Source organism: Mycteria americana, chromosome 2 (genome assembly GCF_035582795.1).
Source record: "Mycteria americana isolate JAX WOST 10 ecotype Jacksonville Zoo and Gardens chromosome 2, USCA_MyAme_1.0, whole genome shotgun sequence".
NCBI classification, from domain to species: domain Eukaryota; kingdom Metazoa; phylum Chordata; class Aves; order Ciconiiformes; family Ciconiidae; genus Mycteria; species Mycteria americana.
This window is the reverse complement of record NC_134366.1, coordinates 121,258,382-121,282,057: the sequence shown is the minus strand read 5'-3', so window position 1 is coordinate 121,282,057 and position 23,676 is coordinate 121,258,382. Positions and strand designations below refer to the sequence as shown.

General features: G+C 39.4%; 1 protein-coding gene across 3 annotated transcripts in view; it reads right to left on the bottom strand.

The window, feature by feature from the left end:
- Positions 1–23,676, bottom strand: part of MYOM1 (myomesin 1) — a 116,219-nt gene that overhangs the window by 26,381 nt on the left and 66,162 nt on the right. For 2 of the 3 annotated variants that reach the window (XM_075494428.1, XM_075494427.1), the window contains exons 6-20: positions 23,466–23,558; positions 22,418–22,506; positions 22,230–22,292; positions 20,480–20,644; positions 19,728–19,889; positions 16,091–16,232; positions 13,405–13,604; positions 11,728–11,784; positions 11,229–11,353; positions 9,487–9,670; positions 8,271–8,445; positions 5,873–5,994; positions 2,828–3,024; positions 1,908–2,034; positions 977–1,161 (exon numbers count right to left, since the gene is read on the bottom strand). In XM_075494428.1, the coding sequence (XP_075350543.1) occupies positions 977–1,161; positions 1,908–2,034; positions 2,828–3,024; positions 5,873–5,994; positions 8,271–8,445; positions 9,487–9,670; positions 11,229–11,353; positions 11,728–11,784; positions 13,405–13,604; positions 16,091–16,232; positions 19,728–19,889; positions 20,480–20,644; positions 22,230–22,292; positions 22,418–22,506; positions 23,466–23,558 (2,086 nt within the window). Of the gene's footprint in view, positions 1–976; positions 1,162–1,907; positions 2,035–2,827; positions 3,025–4,623; positions 4,951–5,872; positions 5,995–8,270; positions 8,446–9,486; positions 9,671–11,228; positions 11,354–11,727; positions 11,785–13,404; positions 13,605–16,090; positions 16,233–19,727; positions 19,890–20,479; positions 20,645–22,229; positions 22,293–22,417; positions 22,507–23,465; positions 23,559–23,676 lie in introns of all 3 variants that reach the window. The other variant, XM_075494429.1, reaches the window with a different exon arrangement.

Sequence of the window (23,676 nt, the reverse complement as noted above, 5' to 3'; positions counted from 1 at the left end):
CTTGAATTATATTTCCTTTCTTTTTGTTTTGCTCCTTTTCCAGTTGACAAATATTTCTTCCTCGTGTTTTTTTTTTTTTCTTCAATTCCAGAGTGACATGACTGATCTGTTTGGCTTGCTCCTTCCTTGTATGCATAGCTAACATTTAGACAGCATTGTTACTGTTATTGATTTCTTTGCAAAAGGAGCATTGTTATTGGAACAGGATGTTTTTACTCACGTACCTTGACCTCTGAAACAGCATAGTCTTTTATTGCAGGTAAATTCTGGCTTTTAAAAATGAAATTATCAGGGTAATAAGTACCAGCCACACCTATTTAGAAACAGGAGGGCATTTAATTGTACAGATTTAATTGTAGTGACTTGAGGAATCATACTGACATTATAAAACCTGCAAATACTCCTTTAAAACTTATATGAAAGGATCACACTTAAAGGTGAGTTGTCTTTCAAATATTCTGAAAAGCATGCAAATAGCAAACCTACTTAAGATGTATCTCTAGAACAGAGATACAGCTGATCCCTTATTTAGAAGTAATTCCACAAAATGATATAGCATAATAGTGCAAAAAGCTTGGGTTTAACTTGCCGTGAAATGTGAGGAGAGGGTACTTTGTATTAGAAAGAATCACCTGCCACGTTATCACAACATCTATTTTTGTGCCATCTGTTTTTGTGTAGTGATACCTATCTTGCCCTTTGAACTAGAAAATGCTAGGGTTGCTTCCTGCGTTATAACAATGGTATTTGGTTTTAGCAGTGCTTTCTTTTATTTTTAGGCTTGTCATACCAGATTGTCTTCTGAGTTACTGTCTGGTCTGACTATACAGGCATTACACATGTGTATCCTCAGCACAACATAAACTACTATGTATTTCATTAAATGGAACCATGATCAGCACAGGATGATGCTCCTGAAGGCTAACTTCCTCAAGATTATACTGTTATACCAGTATTTGAATATTAAACTATTTACCTTCAAGAATTTCTTTTGAAGTGGCTTCTCATTGACACTTCTCCAATGTTCCTCCTTTGCTTCAGTTTCCTTCATATCAACATAATAACCAGCTATGGGACTACGACCAGTATAAACTGGTTGCTTCCACAGTAAAACCAAAGAGTCCTTCCTAACTTCTGTGTATGTGACATCATGGGGTGGCCCTGAAAAGTAAGAGTAAAAGTTGGAGTTGTGGTATCAAAATAAATCCCAAAAGGACTAATGCATAAGATTTCAAAACCTAAAACCAGACACCATGTTGTACACCCAGAGCTGACATAACACGTGCAGCTCCTCTGTATCATATCCGGACCTGATAGAAATACAACCCATGCCTATTAAAAAGACTAGCCCAAAAAACAATCCAATTTGTTGAGATTTGGTATCTTGATCAAATATTCATGAACAAACAAAACCGACAATCTCCAAACTCAGGGAAATAAGTTAATTATTAAGCTAATGAGCTGCTTCAAGGACTGCTCTAAAGTCCGCTGAAGTCAATGGAGGTTGTTTTCATTCATTTCAACGAGTGTTAAAAGGCCAGCGATCTGGCCTTGAAGTGATACATTTAGACAAGGGTTACGGGACCTCATTCTTCTCTGCCTTGTACCTTAGGCAGGTATTTATGTCTACCATTTAAACTATGAAGCAAAGTGGCAGACACTGTACAGAAACCAAGCAGGAAAGATAAAGAAAATACAAGCTGCTTGTAAAATGCTGCTGATTAAATGGGGATCGTTTAATGCATCAGTGTGAATGTACTGAATCAACATGATGGAGATTCAAGCCTGGGTGTGAACTTCAGTGCCCGTTGACTCCCCTGGAAACTAAAGTCATTGAGAACTTAGATAATCAGTCACAGAGCACCCTTGGGCTGTGAGTAACCTCCACCTCCCCCTCAGGATCCTACCAGGTACAGCAATGGTCCATTCTTCACATTTGAAGGGCTGGCTGGGTAGCGAGGGTGTCCCAACCCCAGCCAGGTTAGCAGCAGCCACCTGGAACTGGTACACCATGTTTTCCTTCAGGTTTTGAATCTGCAGAATCAATAAGATGGTGCTTATTAACTTTGGATTAAGGCTTTAGGAGAAAGTCACAATGACAATTGTTCGACACATCAGCATGCTTTTAAGTGCCTGAAGAGATATATCATACATATATAAGGCAATATATATGAAGATGTACATATATTAGGCGATAACTATCTTGGCTTTTCCTCTAATCAGTGGTGGAGCATACATGAATGGTCTTAACACGCTCAAATTGTAAACCCCTTTTCCTATTGATAGATGCCTTGGTAGTCAGGGGGGGAGCAGGGTATTGCTCAACAGTCATATTAATTTGTCTCGTGATACAGAGCAAGTTCACTTAAGGCAAGAGTTGTCCTCGCAGCAGGGTGAAACTCAGTCCTGGCATTGCTTTTCATTTGTAAAGCAGCTCAACGAGGTTGTAGCTAGCACTATCTCTAAACTGGGTCAAGAACTGATCACAAAACACAGCTAGCACAGGGCTGGTTCCAGCACCAGCAAGCACTGGGGTAGATCCAAGCCCAGTAGGAATGCCATTTGTTGCGAGGGCCTGACTTACAAAGATTCAGGCTATGTCTAGAATAGTGCATTCACAGACGATGGTTGGTGCCAGACTAACAGATAAGGGTACAAATAATTTTGCAGGGAAGTTTAACAGAGCTAAATACATTTTTCATCATGGATATAAAACCCTCTGAACAGCAATCTGTACACTGAATCATAATTCATCCCAATCTGTCTTTGAGATCTGTTTTGGAAATATTGTCTGCACCCACGGCAATTACAGAAGTTAACCTCTTACCCTGTATGCCCTCTCACTAATGGCCTTAATGTTGGCCTCCATCCATTTCCCAGGAACTCCATCAACCACTTCACGATAGTTCACGTAGTAGCCGGTAATTTCCGTTCCACCAGTGACTTTAGGTTGTTTCCATCCTAATACCATCGAGTCACGAACACTCTCAAGTACCATGATGTCATAAGGTGGAGATGGAGCAGCTGTTTCAATGTGAATAATACGTAAGTAGAAAGTAGTATTTCAATAGTCAGACTGGCATTCAGCTACCGTATTCAGGTGGCTCCCATCCTGCATTTCCTAATTAGGACAATATTTATGTGGTCAAGGGAAGTTTCTGGAGTTGGAATAAGAAATGCAGGATAAAAGCTTCCATAAACCAAATGAAAAAGTCCAAACTGCATAGGAATTAGTTCTCAGGATCATTTGGTTTTTGAGAAGCAAGCTGATAAATAGTGAAAGAATGTGTTGCGATTGCAGCTCTGATGTAAGTGATTAGGACTCACTTTAAAACTGTGAAAAATGAGGAACTAAAACATTACAGGAAAAGTAAAAAAATTGGAGATGCAATGATTTGTTTTCTTTTGCTGAAAGCAAACCCTTTTTCACACATACAATATTCATTGTAGTTCCTTTTTTTAAATAGGCCCACATTCTTCCCTTCCGAGAATGGAGTTTATCTGTTCTTTTTTTTTTTTTTCTTTTAAATGTATACACTGTGCAAATTTTATCATTGCACCCATCACATGATCTTACCTTAATGGAGGGAAGCGTGAACATAGGCACTGTAGGCTGACCAGAAATGGAACACGTCTGTTACTGGAACTTACATTAAAAAATTTGCTGCATAATCCTCTTTTTTAATTATTTTTTTAACAATACAGAAATCATTAACTTAATCCCAACCCATTTTCTTATAAAGTCTTTTCTGTATCTAGTGGGGAAATGCTTGCCCACACCCAATATGTCATGCACCAGTGGAAAGTCCTACTTGTGACCCTGAAGACCTACTTCTGATAGAAATCCTGCATCATATATGTTTGCTTTTGTCTTTAACGTTTTATATCAGTGTCAGCTAGCCGCAGGTGCCTCTGCTTTGTTTTCTGTTCAACACTTTGCACAAGCCTTTTGAGTCTCACTTCGGAGGCCTGGGGAGGAATTCAGTTCACTGGCCAGGTACCAGGACTTAAATGAAATTCAAGCCCCACGTTTCTTGGGCATAATGGGTGTTCAGGTGTTGACAACATAAAACGTGATTTTGTGCATGTGCCTTCAACTTGATAGGTTTTCCTCATTACATATTGCTGTCAGTCAGAGGTACAACACAACATTCATTAGCATTGTGTCTCAGAGGATAAACTGTAGCTTAGGCGTAAATCCACAAAGGATCTTCATATATCCTAACACAACACAGATTTTGATGCTTACCAGCATAATCAGATTTTGTTTCCTTCACACGTACATAAGCCAGAGATTAGGTAAGAAGTCTCCTAACAAATTACTGAAGTGATTTAGAAATAATACAGTATCTTGGATACATTAATACGTAGTCAAACAAGCTATTAAATTAGTAAATGGATTTATATGTTTCACTTTCAGTATCCACTGAGTTTGTAAAGTGGTCTCCGATACCATTACATGCATAATAATCTTAACAGAGAGTTTGTCACGTAATTAATGGGTCTGATGGAAGATGCATCACTGGAAAACACGTTCGCTTGTGGCATGGACGAGCAGAGGTTACAACCGTCTGAAGTGGATGTACCAAAGCAGTGAAATCTATTTATTTTATTAACTCTCACCTGTATCCTTCTTCTTTGTCACTTTTTCCAGTGTCAAAAGATCCCTGGGTTGAGACTTACTTGCCTGCTTAGCAGCAACTTTTTGTGGTGCAGATGTGACAGCGTCCTTAACCATTTCTCTCGTGTTATTGTCTCCTGTACTCCCCAGTTTGTCAGAGCTACTGCGTAGTGTGTCTCTATTAAATTTAGCATTGCATTTTAGCAAAGCATCTGTGTCAAAGATAGGCTGGGAGGACTCATGCATGCCTTCCCAGCTGGTAGTGCGGTCTGTTAGTCCACCAGCTTTACCACTCAGTTCAGGACACACACCATGAAGCAATCCTCCCCCTATAATTGCCAGGAAACAGCAAAGACATTTTGAATTAGAATACATTCTTTTTTCTTCATTTAGTCAACAGAATGAAGAAATTTATGCAGTGAACAATACAGCCAAAGTATGACAAATCACAGGTTTTACACACAAAATGTTAAGTCTGAATGAACAAAAATTTGAAATGCATAGAATACCTCTCAACCTGCTCACAAGTAATGCTTTTTTAATAATGTCTACTTTTCAGAGCAGAAGAAATATGGAAAGTTAATAGGAATCTTCATTTGCTATAATTATTTTAGTATGAGATCTTCCAAGTCATATTTCTGATCCTTTCAAGATGATCTCAAAAAATTGCCTTAGACCACCTCTCTTTTCTCTAAGGTTGTGAGGTATGCAGTTTTGATACAAATGAGAGGATGCTGCAGACACAGAATTTACCAGTGATCTCATTAATCTTTATGGATTAGTTCAGGCAGTGGCAAACAGAAATAATTCATCAACAAAGGCAGAACACACAGCGTTATAGAAGGTTTACAAAAGACACATTGCACTGATTATTAGGTTTAGGTATGGAAACAAATTTCTTAGAAACTGACTGTATATAGGATGGTGTGCATTAGAGGTGATAAATACCACATTACGGAATCAGAATGACATTCCATTTTCCAGGATACCTATGAAGTGAACTTGGCAGTGCTCTCTTACAGTGGTTCACAAGAAACACCTGAAGAAGACTGGATGGTGAAGGTGAACAGTCTACAAGAGTGCAGTGATTGTGAAACTATGGCTGTGAGACTATAGGATCTATGGATAAATTATTATTTGTGGACAGCATTGTAAAACAAAACAATTAGTTACAAATAGCTGCTGAAAACATCTTAACTTAATTAAAAAAAACATATTTACCACTGAAAAGAGCAATGGGAAATAGCTTACCAATGGCTGCTTGCACTTCTATAGGCTCTGAATCCTGTGAAAATTCACTGAGTCCTGCTGCATTAACAGCTCTGACTCTGAAAATGTACTTCTCACCATTGACAAGCCCATGGCAAATGAATCTAAAACAAACCAGTGAAGGAATACTTAGAAAGTATTATGAAGAAAATAAAAATCTTAAGGCGGAAAAGAAAGCATTTCTTCCATAAAATTTATTCTGGTTTCTGAAAACTGAGCATAAACCATGATCCCAGTCAGTTAAATGAAGGTCAAAGAATGCAGAATATATCTAAGCACCTCATTCATGCAATGAGGTGTGTGAATGTCTAAAACCATGTCTCTTTAGACATACCGTTTACCAACAGTCTTTCCTTCTTAAGACTACACAAGTTTTTGTGTTACCAGAGGGTCTACCTTCTGCTAGTATATAAAATCCATGCTTCCTAATGGAAACAATGCAAAAATCTGCAGAGATAAGGTCTATATTTGCTTGTGGAATATCTTCATGACATAAGTAAAAGACACCTGTAGCACAAGTTCCCATAATTCTCTTCCAATCATAAATGAAAAATTGCAATGTTCAAAAAAACTACAGGGCATTGTACAAGAGCTAAAAAAAAGTGTCTGATTTTTTATTTCACTTCCTTGTTTCTATACATGACACAATAATCTAAGTCAGACAAACTCTTTTATTAGAATTGGTTTTCTACTGGATTACCTAATGATCACATTAAAAAAACCTCATTAATTTTCTCTGGTGTCCACCCTGAAAACACAAAATTTCCCAAGACAGGAATAATTTATTTCAGAAAAATTGTGTTTTGGAAATTTAAACATTTTATTTACAACAACATTTATTTTTCAGTAGGTATTTTAAGTGTATTTTATTTCATGTTACTTTTATTTTGTTCTACTTCATAATGTCATGTCTTGCATTACCAACACTGACATCATGCAATGGTGTGCGAAACAAATATGATGTGGAAAACAAAACGTATTTCAAAATCAAAATTTTATTCTGGGGAAAAAAATAAAACCTGAATCAAAATTTTCAGAGCAGAATTTTCTCTACCCATTCTACCAGCCTTTTCCAAATCATTTGCTTTCACCAGGATGTGTGCAGAAAACAAATTTCAAAAGATCAAAATACTGCATAATGCAAACTATGAGCTACAGCTAATGCTTTGAGATTGACTGAGCCAGAAAAGCCAAAAGTTAACAGACAGTCTGTGCCTGACTGCATGATACATTATATCGCACTGACTGAAAATGCAGTGATAGGAACCTAAGCAGTGTAGTTACATCAGAAAATATAGTAACTCAGAACAATATTTTTATTTCTATAGTGAATAAAGATCACGTTTCATGTTTTAAAATAAGCAAGCAGCATGAAACTTCCCCAACATTTGATATAACCACAATATAAATCATAGAAGTATGTATGAAAGTATATAAAATTGGCACATACAGCTGCTGCAATATAAATGCACAAAAGAATACTTAAAGGAAATTGTTGTGCTTGTGTTCAAGCAAGTGGGGTTTTAGGTACTTTTGATATACTAAGCACTTACAATGCCCTTCTAAACAAGAGTGTTGGTCCAAGAGGATTTACCAGAGCCTTATTTACTGTAATAAGGGTTGTCATGGATAGCAATTACAAATAAGCATAATCAGTCATAACAAGCAGGGACTGCTTCTGGATTGACATCAATCCACTTGAGATCAAGTTCTGCAATTACTCCTTTAGACTCTGAAGATTACATCCTTATTCAAACAAAACCAAGTCTGATTTAGCTTGCAAAGTTTTAAATCTTTATTAGGTTTTCTGACTAGAGACCGAGCTTCATGTCAGTAAATGTGAGTTTATACCCAATATTTAAGAGTGTTCATTAATATCTTGATAATTGCAAGTGAAAGAGCAGTTAGAAAGTAATAATGTTAGCGTGATATAGTCCACATGTCCTCCTGACATTCAAGATACACAGAAATGTTTACAGCAGTCTTCCAAAACAAAGGACTTTGCTTCCAAACATTATGCAGTTTAGTTTTCCACATTTGTAACTTCAGTCATTCCTCGCTGTGCTGTTTTTCAAACTGATAGGCTGTACAATAGCTAGAACTAGCAAGCTGCTTCTCTTTTCTTCACTAGCAATGTCCATGTTTCCTCTCCCTTGACTAATTGTTTCTAATATAAGGTTGATTATAAATTCCTTTTGGACAAGACTCACAGTTTGAAATATGTTTTTAAAACTTGTTATGAACTTCACCCTCAAGAGCGATTCCAGCCTGCTGGCTACCACAGAGCCATTAACTCTACTACTACTAATGGCTGGAAAGCACATATATTCCGTAAATCAAAAACTGGTGATCATAATTTCCATGCTTTAAAATCCATTACCTTGTGCCTTTCACTGGATTGTTGTTGCATGGTTCCCAGCGACCAGATCCAACTACACTTGACTCAATGTAGTACCCAACCAGCTCCTTGGCATCTGGGGGCTCTGTCCAAGTGACAACAACTGAGGTATCTGTATTCCTAGTTGGCATAATACGCCCAGGAGCTTTGGGAATATCTGTGGGAGAGAAACAGAAATAAATTAGTGACCAGCCAGTCAAAAATTACCAATAAAATAAGAGTGACATTCTATTCTTGATTATATTAGCACAACTAACGCAGATTTAACCTCCCAAAACTCCTCTGATTTCGATCAAGCGATCTGGCACAGCAGGACAGGATCAGTAGGTTCAAGCCTTTGATGGTGAGGTTCCTCACATCTCCATTGCCTATGTTACGGGCATTTCCTTCAAATTAGATTTAGTTTATTCCCTTGTACTGAACATCTGCACCAGAGACATGATTTGGAGCTTTCTAAAAGGGAAAATGTGTTAGGTGCACACTGAGGGATTTTGTGCAGCCCACAGAGGGATTTTGTGCAGGCCACAGAATAAGTCAGAAACAAATGCCCCGGTAAGTGGCAAAATGCATGTAAAGGTTTTTCAAGAAGAGCTGTTTTACTCTTCTTCTTAAAGAATGTAGTTCATGTGCATCAAACTGCTCTGAGAATTCAACCAATATGAAGTAAATGGAGACAATCTTGGAATTGGATTCAAATCTGCATTGCCATTTGGAAACAAATTGCTAATGTAGACATAGCTACTGATGTTTTACTGTGGTGAACATCTTGGCTTTTCTTCTAGTGAAAATAGTCTCTGCATTCATGTAAGTATTAAATTCTTCACTTTTGTTTAATTTGGCAAACAAAGAAGGTTAAACTCTGCTGATGTCTGGGCTTATTTTCAATAAAGACTCTAAGTAAAACAAAACATTTTTGTATTTCCTTGAGTTTTCATTTTCTTTCACTATTTGCAGCCTTTGCAGTTCTTGGCATTGCTATTGGCAGCTTAATTCCCTTGGTTTGCATCTGTCATTTGACTATACATTAAAGGTTCAACAACCCAAACCAAAATTATTTTAGCTAAAGGGAATAAATCACTGACTACTCTTGATACTTGAGTTAGTTACTGGGCGGCTATCTGTCTTCAAACAAAACAATTACATCATAAACTGAAAAGATACCATGGAGGTAATTTACTACATACAACCACACCCTTACCAAGTTTGTCGTCCACCACAGTGGCTTCAGTTGGTTCTGAAGGTTCACCGATTCCAGCTGAATTGCAACAGCGAACTCGGAAGCAGTAGGATTTGCCTTCAGCCAAATCAAACACTGCAAAGCGAGGAGACTTCACAGGGATCTCAGTGTTCACCCTTTGCCAGTCCTCTGTGCCAGCAATGCACTGCAGTCAAACCCAGAAACCGCCGTTGGAACAAAAGTCTCTGAACACTGAGTGTCTAACCTGACAAGGCTTTCTAACCAGACCACCAAATGCATGTCTGCTATGGAGAACGGGGAGTCACGTTCCTTTTTTTGACCTTTCCACAGAATGAGCATATTTCAAAGCTTATGAATCCCAGATGTCCACCTACTGCAGAAAACATACATAAAAGCTTACTGGTTTTAATATATCAAAGCTAAACTCCTCTCCACCACAAGGAAGTGATGTTATTAACTGCATCCGGTTCTGAACCACTTTCAAAATAAGTTCTGCAGACATTCAACATGATCCAAAGAACAAAACTCTAACATTACCACATTGCTTCTAGATGCTCTTGTGTCAGTCTTAATGTTTTTGGGATGGCTTCCAGAATTAATTGGGATCTGACCTTCATTTTCCAGAAAAAAATTAACATGTGCAATTAATTTGTGAATTGTTTTTATTTCTGTGGGTAGAAGCTCTACATACCATGATCACTTATACCATTAATATTAGTGATTAATTTTTGCCTGTGATTTACATTAAGGACGATTTCAAGTAATGGTTCTGGTTTCTGAGGGATTTCAAATTCTCAGGAGAACGTTATGTGACGTTAGTGCTCAGTACTCAGCATGCAATAGGTTATTAAAAAGCTTTCTTATATGGAAACTCAAAATTAATATATTCATCCTCTCTAAGTCTGTTGCTAAGTGAAACTCATTTATTTTGACCAGATTTCATAAGAGAGATGAAAAACACATAATGACAAGATATTTATGTCTCCCTTGATGACACCTCTAGACTGATAGGGAAAAGCATTGATAAAAAAGCTAGTGGGCCATGAGATACAAGTAAAAAGGCTGATGGCGTGAAGAATTTTCTAGGCCAGCAGCCATGCAAAAAAAAAAATCTCAGAAAAGCAGAACACTGAAATTAAAACTGATTCTGTTCTCGGAAAGAAATGTTGTCATCTTTGGTGAGCTGGTGAAGCAAATGGAAAGTTAATGTAGAGGATAAATATGAAAAGGCAGCTGGAGGAGAAAGTGCTGATGCCAAGAAACTCTTGCAGAATGCCTCCATCCAAAATGTTAACTATCTGTCCCACCAGACAAGCTTCATTTATACAAATTTTATTTTATATATGTATGCATATATATTAAAATAGATATTTTAATTTATATATATATATATATATATATATATGTATATGTATATATATACACACACATGCAACTTTGCTCTGTGCTTTCTTATTATAGAGGGAGTTTGTCAGCCTGTCTACTCCAGGGTAGGTCAATGACACAATTCATGAAAGGATATTACAGTGTGTGACACATTCTGCATCTACTTTCCTATTTCCCATCTTTCTTTTCTTCCTAGTTTATATTAATCTACAGTAACAGTTATCTTGATGAAGTTCTAGTCCTGGCCCTAGTTTGAAACTGTCAGGTGGAAATGAAAGTTCACTAAAAGTCCAGAAGAGATGCAAAACAAATATAAAAGATTGCCACAACATGATTCTGATTTTGTCCAATTTTACCTTTTCCACAAAGTACATGATACCCTCATGGCCCCGCTGTCCGGGAGGTTTCCAGCTAAGCACAACATAGTTCTTGGTGGCTTCAATAACTTGGAGGTCTGTAGGTGGACCAGGAACAACACCCTCTGAAGAACAGGGGAGAAGAATAGGAAAGGGAACTGGGATTTAATTCCTTCATACTTGTATCAGAATTAGTGCCATAATTAAAATACAGTATTAATATACCTTGGCACCTGATTTTTTTTAAAAACATAGTGTTAAAAGTCTTCTAAGTATTGGTTTTAAATGTCCTTCTTTTAACTCTAAGCATGTTTATTTGTTAGGTCCTGAATAATGAAACCTCGCCACTACAACCAAGTTGGGAGTTATTCAAGGTCAAGTGACTCTCAGAACAACGAGCTTTGGGTGCATGCCAAAGTCCACTGAACTCACGGGGAGTTTTCCTAATTACTCAGCCAGCTTCACATTAGACTTTTGTAGGCAAAAGGGCTGTGTTTACCTGCAGGTTCTTCCTCAGTGACAATAATCTGTCCAGTCCAGGGAGCAGAAGGGTGACCTGAAACGAATCTCAGATGTATCATAGAAATTCAGGAACTTTTGAAATAACGAGAAAACCGACTCTTTTGTGGTTCAAAACTAACATTTGCAAGATTCACCTGAGCTCCATTTATGGTTACTGCTGTGACTGTTGCTCATGTAGCAAACTAGTTACCAAACTAGTTGCAGGCTGACCAGCTTGAATATTGAGAGCAGCTCAGCAATCAATATAGCTAGAAAATTTAATCCACTGAAACATCTATTCCTTCCTGAAATGTCACTGAAGACGCCTAGGTAACAAGCAGAGGTATTTGGCTCAGCTCATCGTTTTCAGAGAATTAACTTCAACTTTATTTTCCATACTCTATTCATTTGGTTTAACAGCTCACTCATTAAAGGAACAGCCAAATTCCTGCAGGCTGCTCTTTGTCTCTTTTTAACCACTTTCCCTCACATTACCCGCTTTCAAATCATGGGTCACAGTCACAAACAGAAACTGCTTAGCCTGACTCAACATATTCACTTGATATGATTTGGGTGGCTCTCTCAGCGCCTCTACGTTATCGTATTATTGTAGTTATGCATTCAGCTATCAACCAGGTCAATGCACTCGCAGAGATAATTTTTGCAAATGCTGTTCTCCACCCCCATGTGCTTCACCTTACGTTGGCTGATCTGTTTTAGAGATGCAAGCAGAGAGAGAGCAGGTGGGGAGGAAAGAAGATCATGAGGGACAGGAGGAGATATAACAGGAATAGCCCACCAAGACCAGACTTTATCTCCCGAGACAGCTTCCACACTTCCCAGTGAAAAGAAGAGGCCTCCCCCAGGCTTCAGGTTTCACGTGTCTGAGCACAATGTTTCCTGGCAGTGCCAAACCTCTTTCCTCCGGCCTTTTGGTTTTATTTTGCATGGGAACCTTGATCATCTGACCGCAGTCTGTAGCTTGCGGCATGATATACAGTAAGACATACAAGCTGAGACCGTGGGAGCCCTGTAGCTTTGCATACAATACCCCTTCACGTTGGACCATTTTAAATAGTGAAACTTCAGAAACAGGTAGAAATAATTGGATTTTAGGCATATGATTTTGGCATATGCGTAGAGAGGTGGATTTGGAAGCAAAATGTCTGGGACATTGCCAGGCCACAGGAAAAATATCTTTGACTTGTAAAATGTTAACTTGAAAGCAGAGAGCTTGGGATCAGTTATCTACTGGGCTACCCTGCTAGCGTGCTGATGTTACGGCAAGACTTTGATCATCACATGAGCACAGAATCAGCCACCCTTGTCTGCAGCACAGAGAGAGACTATTCACAAGATCTGTTCAGCTATTTTGTTGGCTGAACAAAAGCAAGTCTCTTCAGGCAATTAGCTTTCCTGTGCCTTTTCCCCCCTTCCTGCAAGTTTGGAGTGTAGCCCTGCAGCCAGCAAAACCCATTTGAGCAGACAGAGCACTTTGTGCAAAGCGCCCTGAGATGATTTCTTCTGGGCAAAGCGGTCTCCAAAGAGTATTTTGGGTTTGCATTGCTCCCTCTAGTGGGAGGCTTATGAGTAGATAGTCATCTTTTTTTTTTTTTTTTTTAATGAGTTGTGACTTCTTAAACCTCTCGGGCAACCTGCAAAAAGCAGATCTTACTTCTAAGCCTGGCTCTGTCAGCAGGATCCAGAGCAGCCACGGGCTCTGACACCCGGGACGGTAGGCTAACGCCAGCTTTGTTCACAGCTCGGACTCGGAAAATGTAGGAACGGCCTTCAATCAGACCAGTGACAGGAAACCGAGCAAACTTCACAGGAGTCTCATTGCACTGGGTCCAGTGGGTGGTGCCAACCTCACACCTGAAAAATAGAAACAGCAGTAGCAGTGCTGGGAAGGGAAAATGCAAACTCGGGGCACCCACCCCCCTTTACAGCTTCACCATCGTCACCATCTGTTCGTGTTCCCTGGCTGGTCCATACCAGTTTCCTCAGCAGCGTCATATACTGGTGACATCAAGGCAGCTGCACCAAGGGGTCAGGGCTGAAGTACCAGCTGGGCATGCACTAAATCCCTTGCAGCTGCACTCCTTCTTTCCTGAACCGAGGAAGGGACACGAGCAGAACTCACTTCACTCTTTAAACCCTCCAAAGTATGCTCCAGGATGCTTAGGGAGTGTCAGCTTTAGCATACTTGAAGGGACATGAAATACATGTATCTTTTGCAGTTGCCAGAAGGCGACTGGTTCATCTTTCATGCACCGCGCTCCACTGTACATCCTGCAAAATGATGGGTTTCACGGGGTGTGGAGACCTCCGTTGTGAGTTCTGTGACCAGCCCAGCACACAGATGGCTGTGAGTAGGGTTAAGTCAGGCACTCAGCCAGACCCTGCTTCACAGAATCACAGAATCATATAGGTTGGAAAAGACCTTTAAGATCATCGAGTCCAACCATAAACCTAACACTGCCAAAAACCACCACTATACCATGTCTCTAAGTACCTCATCCAAACGTCCTTTAAATACCTCCAGGGATGGCGACTCAACCACTTCCCTGGGCAGTCTGTTCCAATGCTTGATAACCCTCTCGGTGAAGAAAAATTTCCTAATATCCAGTCTAAACCTCCCCTGGCGCAACTTGAGGCCATTTCCTCTTGTCCTATCAAACACCGCTGGAGCTGCTAAGGGAGCCTGCGGCGTGGTGGCTGCAGCCCCCGCCACGGCGAGACCCGGCGGGGTGGTGCTGGTCCCACTGCTGCTCAGCCTCAGAGCTGGCAGGAGGCTGGTTTCTGGCAGAAGGAAGAGAGAACCAGCAGCAGGGAGGGACAGCAGCCACTTCAGCTCAGGGAGACAGGAGCAGCCTGTGGGGATGGCTTCCCAGTATCCAGCAACACGGCCGACAGGAACACGAGCTAACAGCTCGGGAAAGACTTTTTATTGCTGCCGAGATATCTGCCAAAGCGAATGTTACAGTGCCTACCCAGATTTCTCGGTAGATGCAGGCGTCTCTTTTCTGGGAATTGTTACCGTCTCGCTCAGGGCAGTTTTGTGGTTCTGGTTTCTGCTGGGGGCGAAGGATGCCTGAGCTTCGCCTCCAGTGTTAGCACAGACCGGTCCTGCTGCCTTGGGCAACCCACTTACACTGCGGGGCAGTTAGAGGCTACCCTGGCTGAATATTTGGGTGCCTAAAATACCTTCGATGGGATCGAATACTGGAGAGCAGTAACAAAGCTTTGAATTTAGGAGCAAATGTAGAATAAAGGAGGTGAACACAAGAGAAAAAGAAAAATGCCATTTGTCTTGCAGTTACTCTTAGTGCCAACATCCCTCAATAGCCTAGTTTTAAAATGAGATATTATTTTTCAGAGTCTAGTCCTGTCTTTTGTTTAGGATTTTTCAATGAATGTTAAAGAGCTGTAGCTTAGACCTAGCACTACCTAGTTACAGCAGCAACTGACACTCATAAGTTGTCAAACCAGTAAAATTATATTTGAACTGAATGTACTGATGTTAGATTTGTTTCACAAAGCAACGCCCTCTTTTTACACATATATAATTTATGTAAATACAATGGCATAATATAGTGGCCATAATATATGAGTGTGTGTGTATGTGTGTGTGTATAATGTTTGAGGTTTTTTACGTGCATCTGAATAAGCCCACAGGAACTCCATATTACTAATGATGTACTCTGTTACTGAAATCCAAACAAATATTACCAGCTCTGCAGGTCATTGCAAGTCTCAAAATACTGACTGAATTTCTTCAATCCCAAGCTTCTGGAGTCCTGCCCCTGGGTGACACATTCAGTTTTCATATTTTTAAAAATTATTTCCAATTCTTATTGTTGCCGAGAAAAACACATAAGCATGATCTGCATGAAGCTTGTGAATCTAAGAGTTTGGAAAACAACAGCACGTCAAAGAAATCCAACTCCCTTTAAGATAATCTTTTACTTTCTTGTATGTATGTGGTAACTATTTGGAAAGGGGCAGGAGAGCACCGGTACAGAAGGAGCCACAGCTGCCTGATGAAGGAGCCAATCTTGTAAGGTACCAAACTGCAAAGTCCCGAGGCCTCTCAAGCCTCATGGGGAGGAGCGAGGGCTGAGCTACGCAGGGTCTCACAGAATCCTTTCTATGTAGTTAAATAAAGCAGGACGCAATTATTTCCATGGAAGTTAGATCAGGCCCGGCCAATCTAAAACAAAAAACGTAATTTTCTTCTGGCCAGCAACAAGAATGAAAATACCAATGACCATTTTATCTCACGCTTTTCAATGTGCTTTTAGGTTTTTGAGTTAGAATGTGCAGCAATACAAATTCTCCAGTCTGGCGTGGTCACTGACCTGTCAATGAAATATCCGAGGATGGGGTTTCCTCCATCAACAGCGGGCTGCTTCCAGGAGACAATGACGTAATCCTTGTTGGCATCTAAGCACTGCACGTCCAGTGGTGCACCAGGGGCTCCGGGGATTTCAGCATCAGCATCTATGAGGATGGAGACATAAATTTCCAAATGTGATGCACAGTTCTTTCACAATTATTGATCTTTAAGGACCGAACTCTGTTCCTACTGAGCCAAAAAAAGAAGTTCCATCACTGGCTTCAAAAAATATTAGTTTTTATATTGCCAGTGTTTTTCTAGGTTTTGGTTTTCTCTTTGCCACATTTACAAATGCTTAATATGTTACAGCATATACTGTAAATGTAATTCACCTAGGCATTTTAAATAAAATTAGTAACATGCATTCTGGTTAGGTAGCTGCCAAAGACATAGCTGAACTAAAAAGTTGGCAGAGTATATATTTACCTGCTATTCTACTTAGGAGAAAAGGCTGATATCTTGCCTTATAACCAGGCAATAGCTCAATTAAAAGTATTAACCCATTGGGTATACAACACTGAATTAAATATCTTATCTCCACACATAGTCCTTCATTGTTTGTTTTTGGTTAGCTATGAACTACAAAGGTATCAAAAACTTTTGAAGTTTAATTATATTACACATACATTATCATTCTGGAATATAACCTTCATAAGGATGAGCATATTGTTCCTTTCAAGTGTTTATCACAAACGTGGGACTGCAAGTGTCAAAGGGCCTTGACTCCAGCATCAGCTTCTGGACATATCTTATCTAAGGCTTTAAGAAACAGAAGACAGTGCTGGGCACTGGGGAATTTTACTGTTTACACAGTCAGAGTCTGATTTGTGAGATGGGGTAGTTTTCACGTAGATAAAAATAACCTTTGCAGGAAGATTGTATGAAAGACTTTCAAAGAAGAGAGGTTGTTTCTCTGCAGAATGACATCAATTTGTACAATTACACGTAGCATTTTTCAAGCCCTGTTGTGAGCTACTTCAAAAGAAGACCTGACTTAGACAAGATATGTATACCTGAAGAAAAAAATATTTCACTAATAAGTATTATTCATACATTCCATCTAAACCCCAGACTTTTTAAAAATGTTTGATGTTTCAAAGCATTACAGGATTTTTTATTACCATATACAATAATCCCTATTTTTTATGCTTTTGGCTTTCAGAAAAAAATGCCTTATAAGAGTATTTAACATGCTTCATTAAGTAAGTAAAACACTAGTCTTCAGAAAAATAAAAACCACCAGACTTTACACTGTGTCTTCTCTTATAGGCAGAGTAGCATCACGTGGAGCTTTTGAAGCTGCGCCAAAGTTACCAAGTCCAGGTTCTAATTACAGCTAACTCAATGCATTTTTTAAAACGATAATGTACAAAGTAAGCAATCCTGTTAACATAACAAAATAATAAGAACATTAAGAGTAATAACAATATGTCTTCAGTGATCTCGGTACAAAAGGCTTTTATTGCCCATATTTACCACTTGACAGAACATGAGACATGGCAGTTTCTTTCCAAGACAGACTGGGAAATAGCTAGGACAACCAGCATTGCTGATCAGCCTCAGGGAGGCTAGGATTTCATCCCTGATGGCTTGCTGACAAATGCTGACCTGTAGCCATGGCAGAAGAATCACACACGCTCTCTAAGCCCATCTAAAGACCTAACGCTATGAGCCTGATACCAGTGCATCGCTCACTTCCACCGATGCACAGGGATTTGCATGCATGACACAGAAAGACAACTGCTCCTGCTTAAATACCATAGCTAGCCATTTACAGCAAATTTGCCTACAATTTAGGAGGAGCTGTGAGGAATATACTAACCAGCTGAGACTGTGGGGACCATTTAAGTCAGAATGTAGAATATAATTAATCTAATTAGAATTTGGCAAACACACCGATTGGCAAGTAAGATACTCTGGTGAAAGGGGTAGTGGGTTTGCAGTCAGGTCATACCTGCGTTGCTAGAAGATGTAACAGGAACAAGGGTGATCATTCATGTATATGGCAGCACAATTTAAAATAAGGAAAGAAAGACAAGCCCTATTTCTTGTCACAGATGCTCATTTCAGTAGGCTCTTCAGGTGATGAAAACATCTGCTTCAGTCATATTTTCTGAGCAGGCTGTTATCTCACACAGCTCTGCTGGACTTGGCAACACAGTGCCATTCTGGGCATGGTCACAGAGCCAAGAATTTCCAGAGCCTTTTGAATTAGCATTACACGCTTCAGCTGCTTTTAGCAGCTGGGACAGATATAGAATCAGCACGCAACCTGATAGCCATGGCTCCTTTTAAAGAAATATTTCTCTAATAGAAATTCAAGGAAGTTTTTCATGGTACAAGCAAACAATACCCAGAGAAATTACATTTTAATTCTACACTTTGCTGCTTTACTTTAGAGCATCACAGAATGGTTGAGATTGGCAGACAACTCCAGAGATCACCTAGTCCAACCCCTGGCTCAAAGCAGGGTCAGCACTCTAGCTGACCCTGCCCAGGACCACGTCAAATCAGGTTTTGGGTATCTCCAAGGATGGAGACTCCACAGCCTGTCTGGGTAACCTGTTCCAGTGTTCAACAACCCTTGCAGTAAAAAAAGTGTTTTCTTATGTTTAAATGAGCTTTCCTGTTTTTTAATTTGTGCCCATTGGCTCTGTCCTGGCACTAGGCGCAACTGAAAAGAGCCTGGCTCTGTCTTCTTTACTCACCTCCATCAGGTATTTATACATGTGGATAAACTCCCCTAAGCCCTGTCTTTTCCAGGCTGAACAGCCCCAGCTCTCTCAGCCTTTCCTCATATGCGAGATGCTCCAAGCCCTTAATCACCTTCATGGCCCTTCACGGGACTCCCTCCAGTGAGTCAGTGTCTCTCGTACTGGGGAGCCCAGAACTGGACCCAGAACTCCAGATGAGTCTCGCCAGTGCTGAGTAGAGGGGAAGGATCACCTCCTCAACCTGCTGGCAATGCTCTTCCTAATGCAGCCCAGGATGCCACTGTCCTTCTTTGCGACAAGGCCACATGTTCACCTTGGTGTCCACCAGGACCTCCGGGGTCTTTTCTGAAAAGCAGCTTTCCAGCCAGTCAGCCCCCAGCCTATAGAGGTGCATGAGGTTATTCTTCCCCAGGTGCAGATCTTTGTGTTGCCCTTCCACTGTATTTTTCCTGCATTGTGTGTTACAGAGAACACCTCAAATGGTGCACAAAATCTTGATAAAAACAGTGCAGTTTAGCTAGCAGTGAGATGTTTACAAAAATACATTTTTAAGTTATTATGTAGATTTTCCCTCTTTATGACATGCTCAGTACTCTTCACAGGCTGAAATTGAGAAAGAGTAGTGAAGTTACATCAATACGCTAAATTTCCTCCTTAGAATGCAAATGGGGTTTAGAAGTCTTCTAGCACGTGACACCAAAGCATGAGATCTGTATTCAATTTTTCCAGAGATAACAACTGGAAGCTATATTGCTAGAATCTATTAATAAAAAACAATTATTCTCTTTTTATTGGGAAAAAAGCACCTCAAATATCTGAGACTGAGTTTTCCAGCATGTTTTCCTCATTTCTGTAGTGAGTTTCATTCACAAGACAGTATCCTACCTCGAACAAATACATAATTACTGTACTCTTCATAGTAGTCTCCCATCACCACTCGTAGAGTGTAAAGACCTTCATCTTCCTTGTTTGCGTGAGTCAGTGTTAATGAAGCTCGCTCCCCACTCCAGTGCATCTGGACCCATTTGGATGGTGTAATAAGAACACCTAGAAATTAGAAATTTCATGATGAGAACTAGCTCGATCTACTGAGGAATAGATTCTGAATACGGAGAATATAGTGTAATACATTGGAAATACACAAGAGAGCATTCTTATTATGCAACTTTCTGTCTTTGAACATAATAATAAATTACAGCTAATTCTGCTCTCATGCCAATTTTGTCTTCATTTTCAAAGAGTAACATCAGAAAGCAACAGCTTTTTTATCAGCTGTTGCACAACACATTTGTGCAACTACTTAAGAAATGTCTTTGCGTATAAATAAATAGTAAAAGCTATGTGGGCTATGTAGATGGGCCACGCAGATGTTGAGGCTGATCGAAATGCTTCAATTTAAAAATTTTTTTAAGAAAGAAAAAATCCCTAGAAGACATTTTCACAGTGCTTCGTCAGTTTTCTAACTATGGTTCCACTTCAAAATGCTAAATTTTGAAAAACTTTTAATGGAAAAAGAGAAAATATTACTGTTTCGAAATCTGAGAAAGTGATGACCAAATCATAACATTCACATATGCTGAAATAAGTAAAGATTTACATGAAAGAAGTTTATATTTCTTCTTGTCAAACATTCTCACCATTTCTGTACCATTCGATGTCTGGTTTGAAGCGCTTGATATCAGGACTGATGACAACTGTGCAGCCCAGACTCATTGTCTCGCCTTCTCTCCCAAAGGCTACATCAAACTTGTCAACAAAGCTGATTTCAAACCTGGAAGCATAGCCATGAGGCGTAACGCCAACTGTATAAGGGGGAAAAAAAAAATCTGGCTGTTTACTTTTTCTTTCCTTTTGTGACAAGAGTAGAAAGCAAGAGTACCCAATGATTACGAATACAATCTCAGGTAAAAGTTAGGGTATAAATAGGAACAATATATATTCAGTCATCATCTTCAGAGGTAATTGCAGTGTTAAATAATCCAAGCCCTTACTATCACAGAGAATCAACTATTTCTTTATCCATACAACTCCAGTCTTACAGCTAGTTCATATCAGGGAGAGGCTCCTGCAGAATTTCATTCCAGAATTTCCAAAATTTCAGATCCAGCATTTTATCATTTTACCATAAGGGGTTTTTTTATAACTTAAAAAGACTTCTATTTATGATTAATGATTTGTTCAGGTCAAGCTGATCTTTAGCTTATATGGTTCTTCTCTTTCCCTGTTTTAAATCCTTGCTCCATCTCAGGGCAGTCATGTGTCCACTCAGCCTTCATTTTTATATGCTAAATAAGCCTTTTGGGGGGGCTTTTAATATAAAATGAGCTCTCCATTCCCCCAGGCATTCAGGGAGCCTGTTTCTGTACTTGGTCCTGAATTTATCTTTTCTGATGCTGTGTGACCCAAGTGCAGCGTTCCAGAGAGAATATCCTAAGTGCCTTACACGTGTACTGCACATACATGGCCCAGGGGCTTCCATGTTTCTTTTGAAAACAGCTCAGCTGATAAAACCTAGGGTCACATTTTCCTTTTCCACAACTGCCCTACACTGATAGCTCTCAGTCTTCCTATGATCAATGAATATTGATCATCGTCTTCCTTTCCCATAACCAAGTGGTAAATCCCAAATTATATTGGAAATGTGTGGCCTTGCATTTTGTAATGTGGTACATAATCTTGTTTCTATTATTTCAGAGCTTTGGTATATAAACGTCAGCCAGTATGCCTTTGCAGCATATCTCTGATTCTATTTGTGCTGCTACAATAAAAGAAGTGTCCATAAGTCTCATCTGTCAAGCCTTCCATGCGCAGGGCCCCGAGGGCACTTCCCCTACATGGGATACGTGGGTGGATTGTCTTAACATCATGAAATTATCTATGCAATACTGCGAAGCGCTTCAAAATGGGAGGTTTTCAGGTAAAACAAACTACAATTTTTACCTTGATATATCCAAAATATTCAAATTGGGTTCTGGCTATTTGATCTTTTCTACACATTTTCACAACGCATGGAATTGCATAGCAGCAGACAAGAACGATTAAGTCAACTACTCTACTTATGCACATACACCCCCTAGCTTTTTCTCCAGGCCATGTTTTACATATTGCAAAAGATGAAGTGTCTCCCTCTTTGACAGATTTTATTCCACAGCAAAGTGCAATATTAAAAGGATGTTTCTTGTATAAGCAAATAGGCATAGACCTAGAAGGCAATGCCATTTTCCCCTATAGGTGAGGCTAACACCATCTGAAATTGTAGAGCTCAGTACCTTCGTAATTCAGACCTGCTTCCTTTTTAAATAATGTTATAAAATATTCTGCTTAGCCATTTGTCATGATGTCACAACTGTAAATGCATGTGTCAAACAAACATATATTGCCACTTACAGCCCAGAGGCATGGAAACAGTTCCAGCATGCAAAAGGCTTGCATCAATTTCTCCTTTGTACCCTAGACAGAAAAATAACAACTCCAGTCACTATCACCAAGGGGTAAAGGCTCTTTGAGCCACAAGAACAAAATTGGTAATGTGCATCTTAACAAAAACCCCCAAAGGAAATATTTTGCAAACCTACTCTTTACCACGAGGGAAGCATAAGCTGAAATTTCTCCTTTAACATTCATTGCAGAGGCCCGATACTGAGCGGTGTCGTCAAAATCACATCTAAAATGATAGAAATTATTAGGCAGGGTATCCATTTACTCCTTGGCATAGCCTCTCCTATGTTTTAGATTAAAGAAACCCTCAGAAATCTGGGTAAAATCTATAAAGAAGTAAAAGCTTGGGAGACAGACACACTGGACACTGGACTGATGGTAGCCATTAAGTTTTTCTCAATGTTAAAAATCCAGTGTTTGAAATAAATGTCTCTTTTCAAACATCACGTACAGATTTAAAATTGAGAATACAGCAGAAGTAGGAAGAAACTGTCTGATAATATTTCTCTGAATTATTGTACAAAGTAACTTTGTAAGTTATCTCTGAATTATCTCTTATTTAGTGTCTCCTGTGGAGAGATGCCTAATGTGGAAGCTGTAGAAATGGTAGATAGCATGAAATATTTTCATAGGGCACCTACCAGTATCTAAAATGTCAAATCTGGATTGTTGCTGATTGTCAAATTAGGTGATTAGGTCTCATGTTTTCAATGTTTTTTAATGCAAAGTGACTGCAAAAATTTCCCATTTGGAGGATGAGTACTGTTAAAGATCTTTCTTGTGTATAAGTGAGGACATCTCAGTTCTGTTCCTCATTTCATCAAGAATCAGGAACTTTGCTATAATTGAAAAACAGTTAACTCACATATTTTTACCCTGAACTAGATTTTCCTCATGTTTAACTGTACTCATGCAGCAGACAAATGGAAAAAGTAATCACAAATATCCCACATATTTCTGACTCGGCCATAAATAGAATAATAATCCAGATAAATTACTTAGATAAATTGCATATCCTCTGAGGAAAACCAGAACTGCTTCAACATTTAGTAGACAGCATTCACCTCAGCTGTACAAACTTGATATCTCTTACATCCCCAAGAGATATGTTCACATTTTGCAGGTCTCAATCTATAGCAACATTTCAGCTTAAGCTACTTGTTAAATTATCTAGTATTCCCTTACGTGCTAATCTCCAGCGAGTGCAGCCCATATCGGCTTTCAATGATATACTTGCCAGGGTGAGTCTGTACATTGATGGGCACGTTGTTTTTGTACCTATGGAAAAGCAAAGAAACAGTATGTCACAAACGGAACTGTATAATTATATACTTTAAAAGGTCAAGTGCTTGATCTTTGAAATAGAACATCAGTTTCTGCATGTTTCTCCTAGATA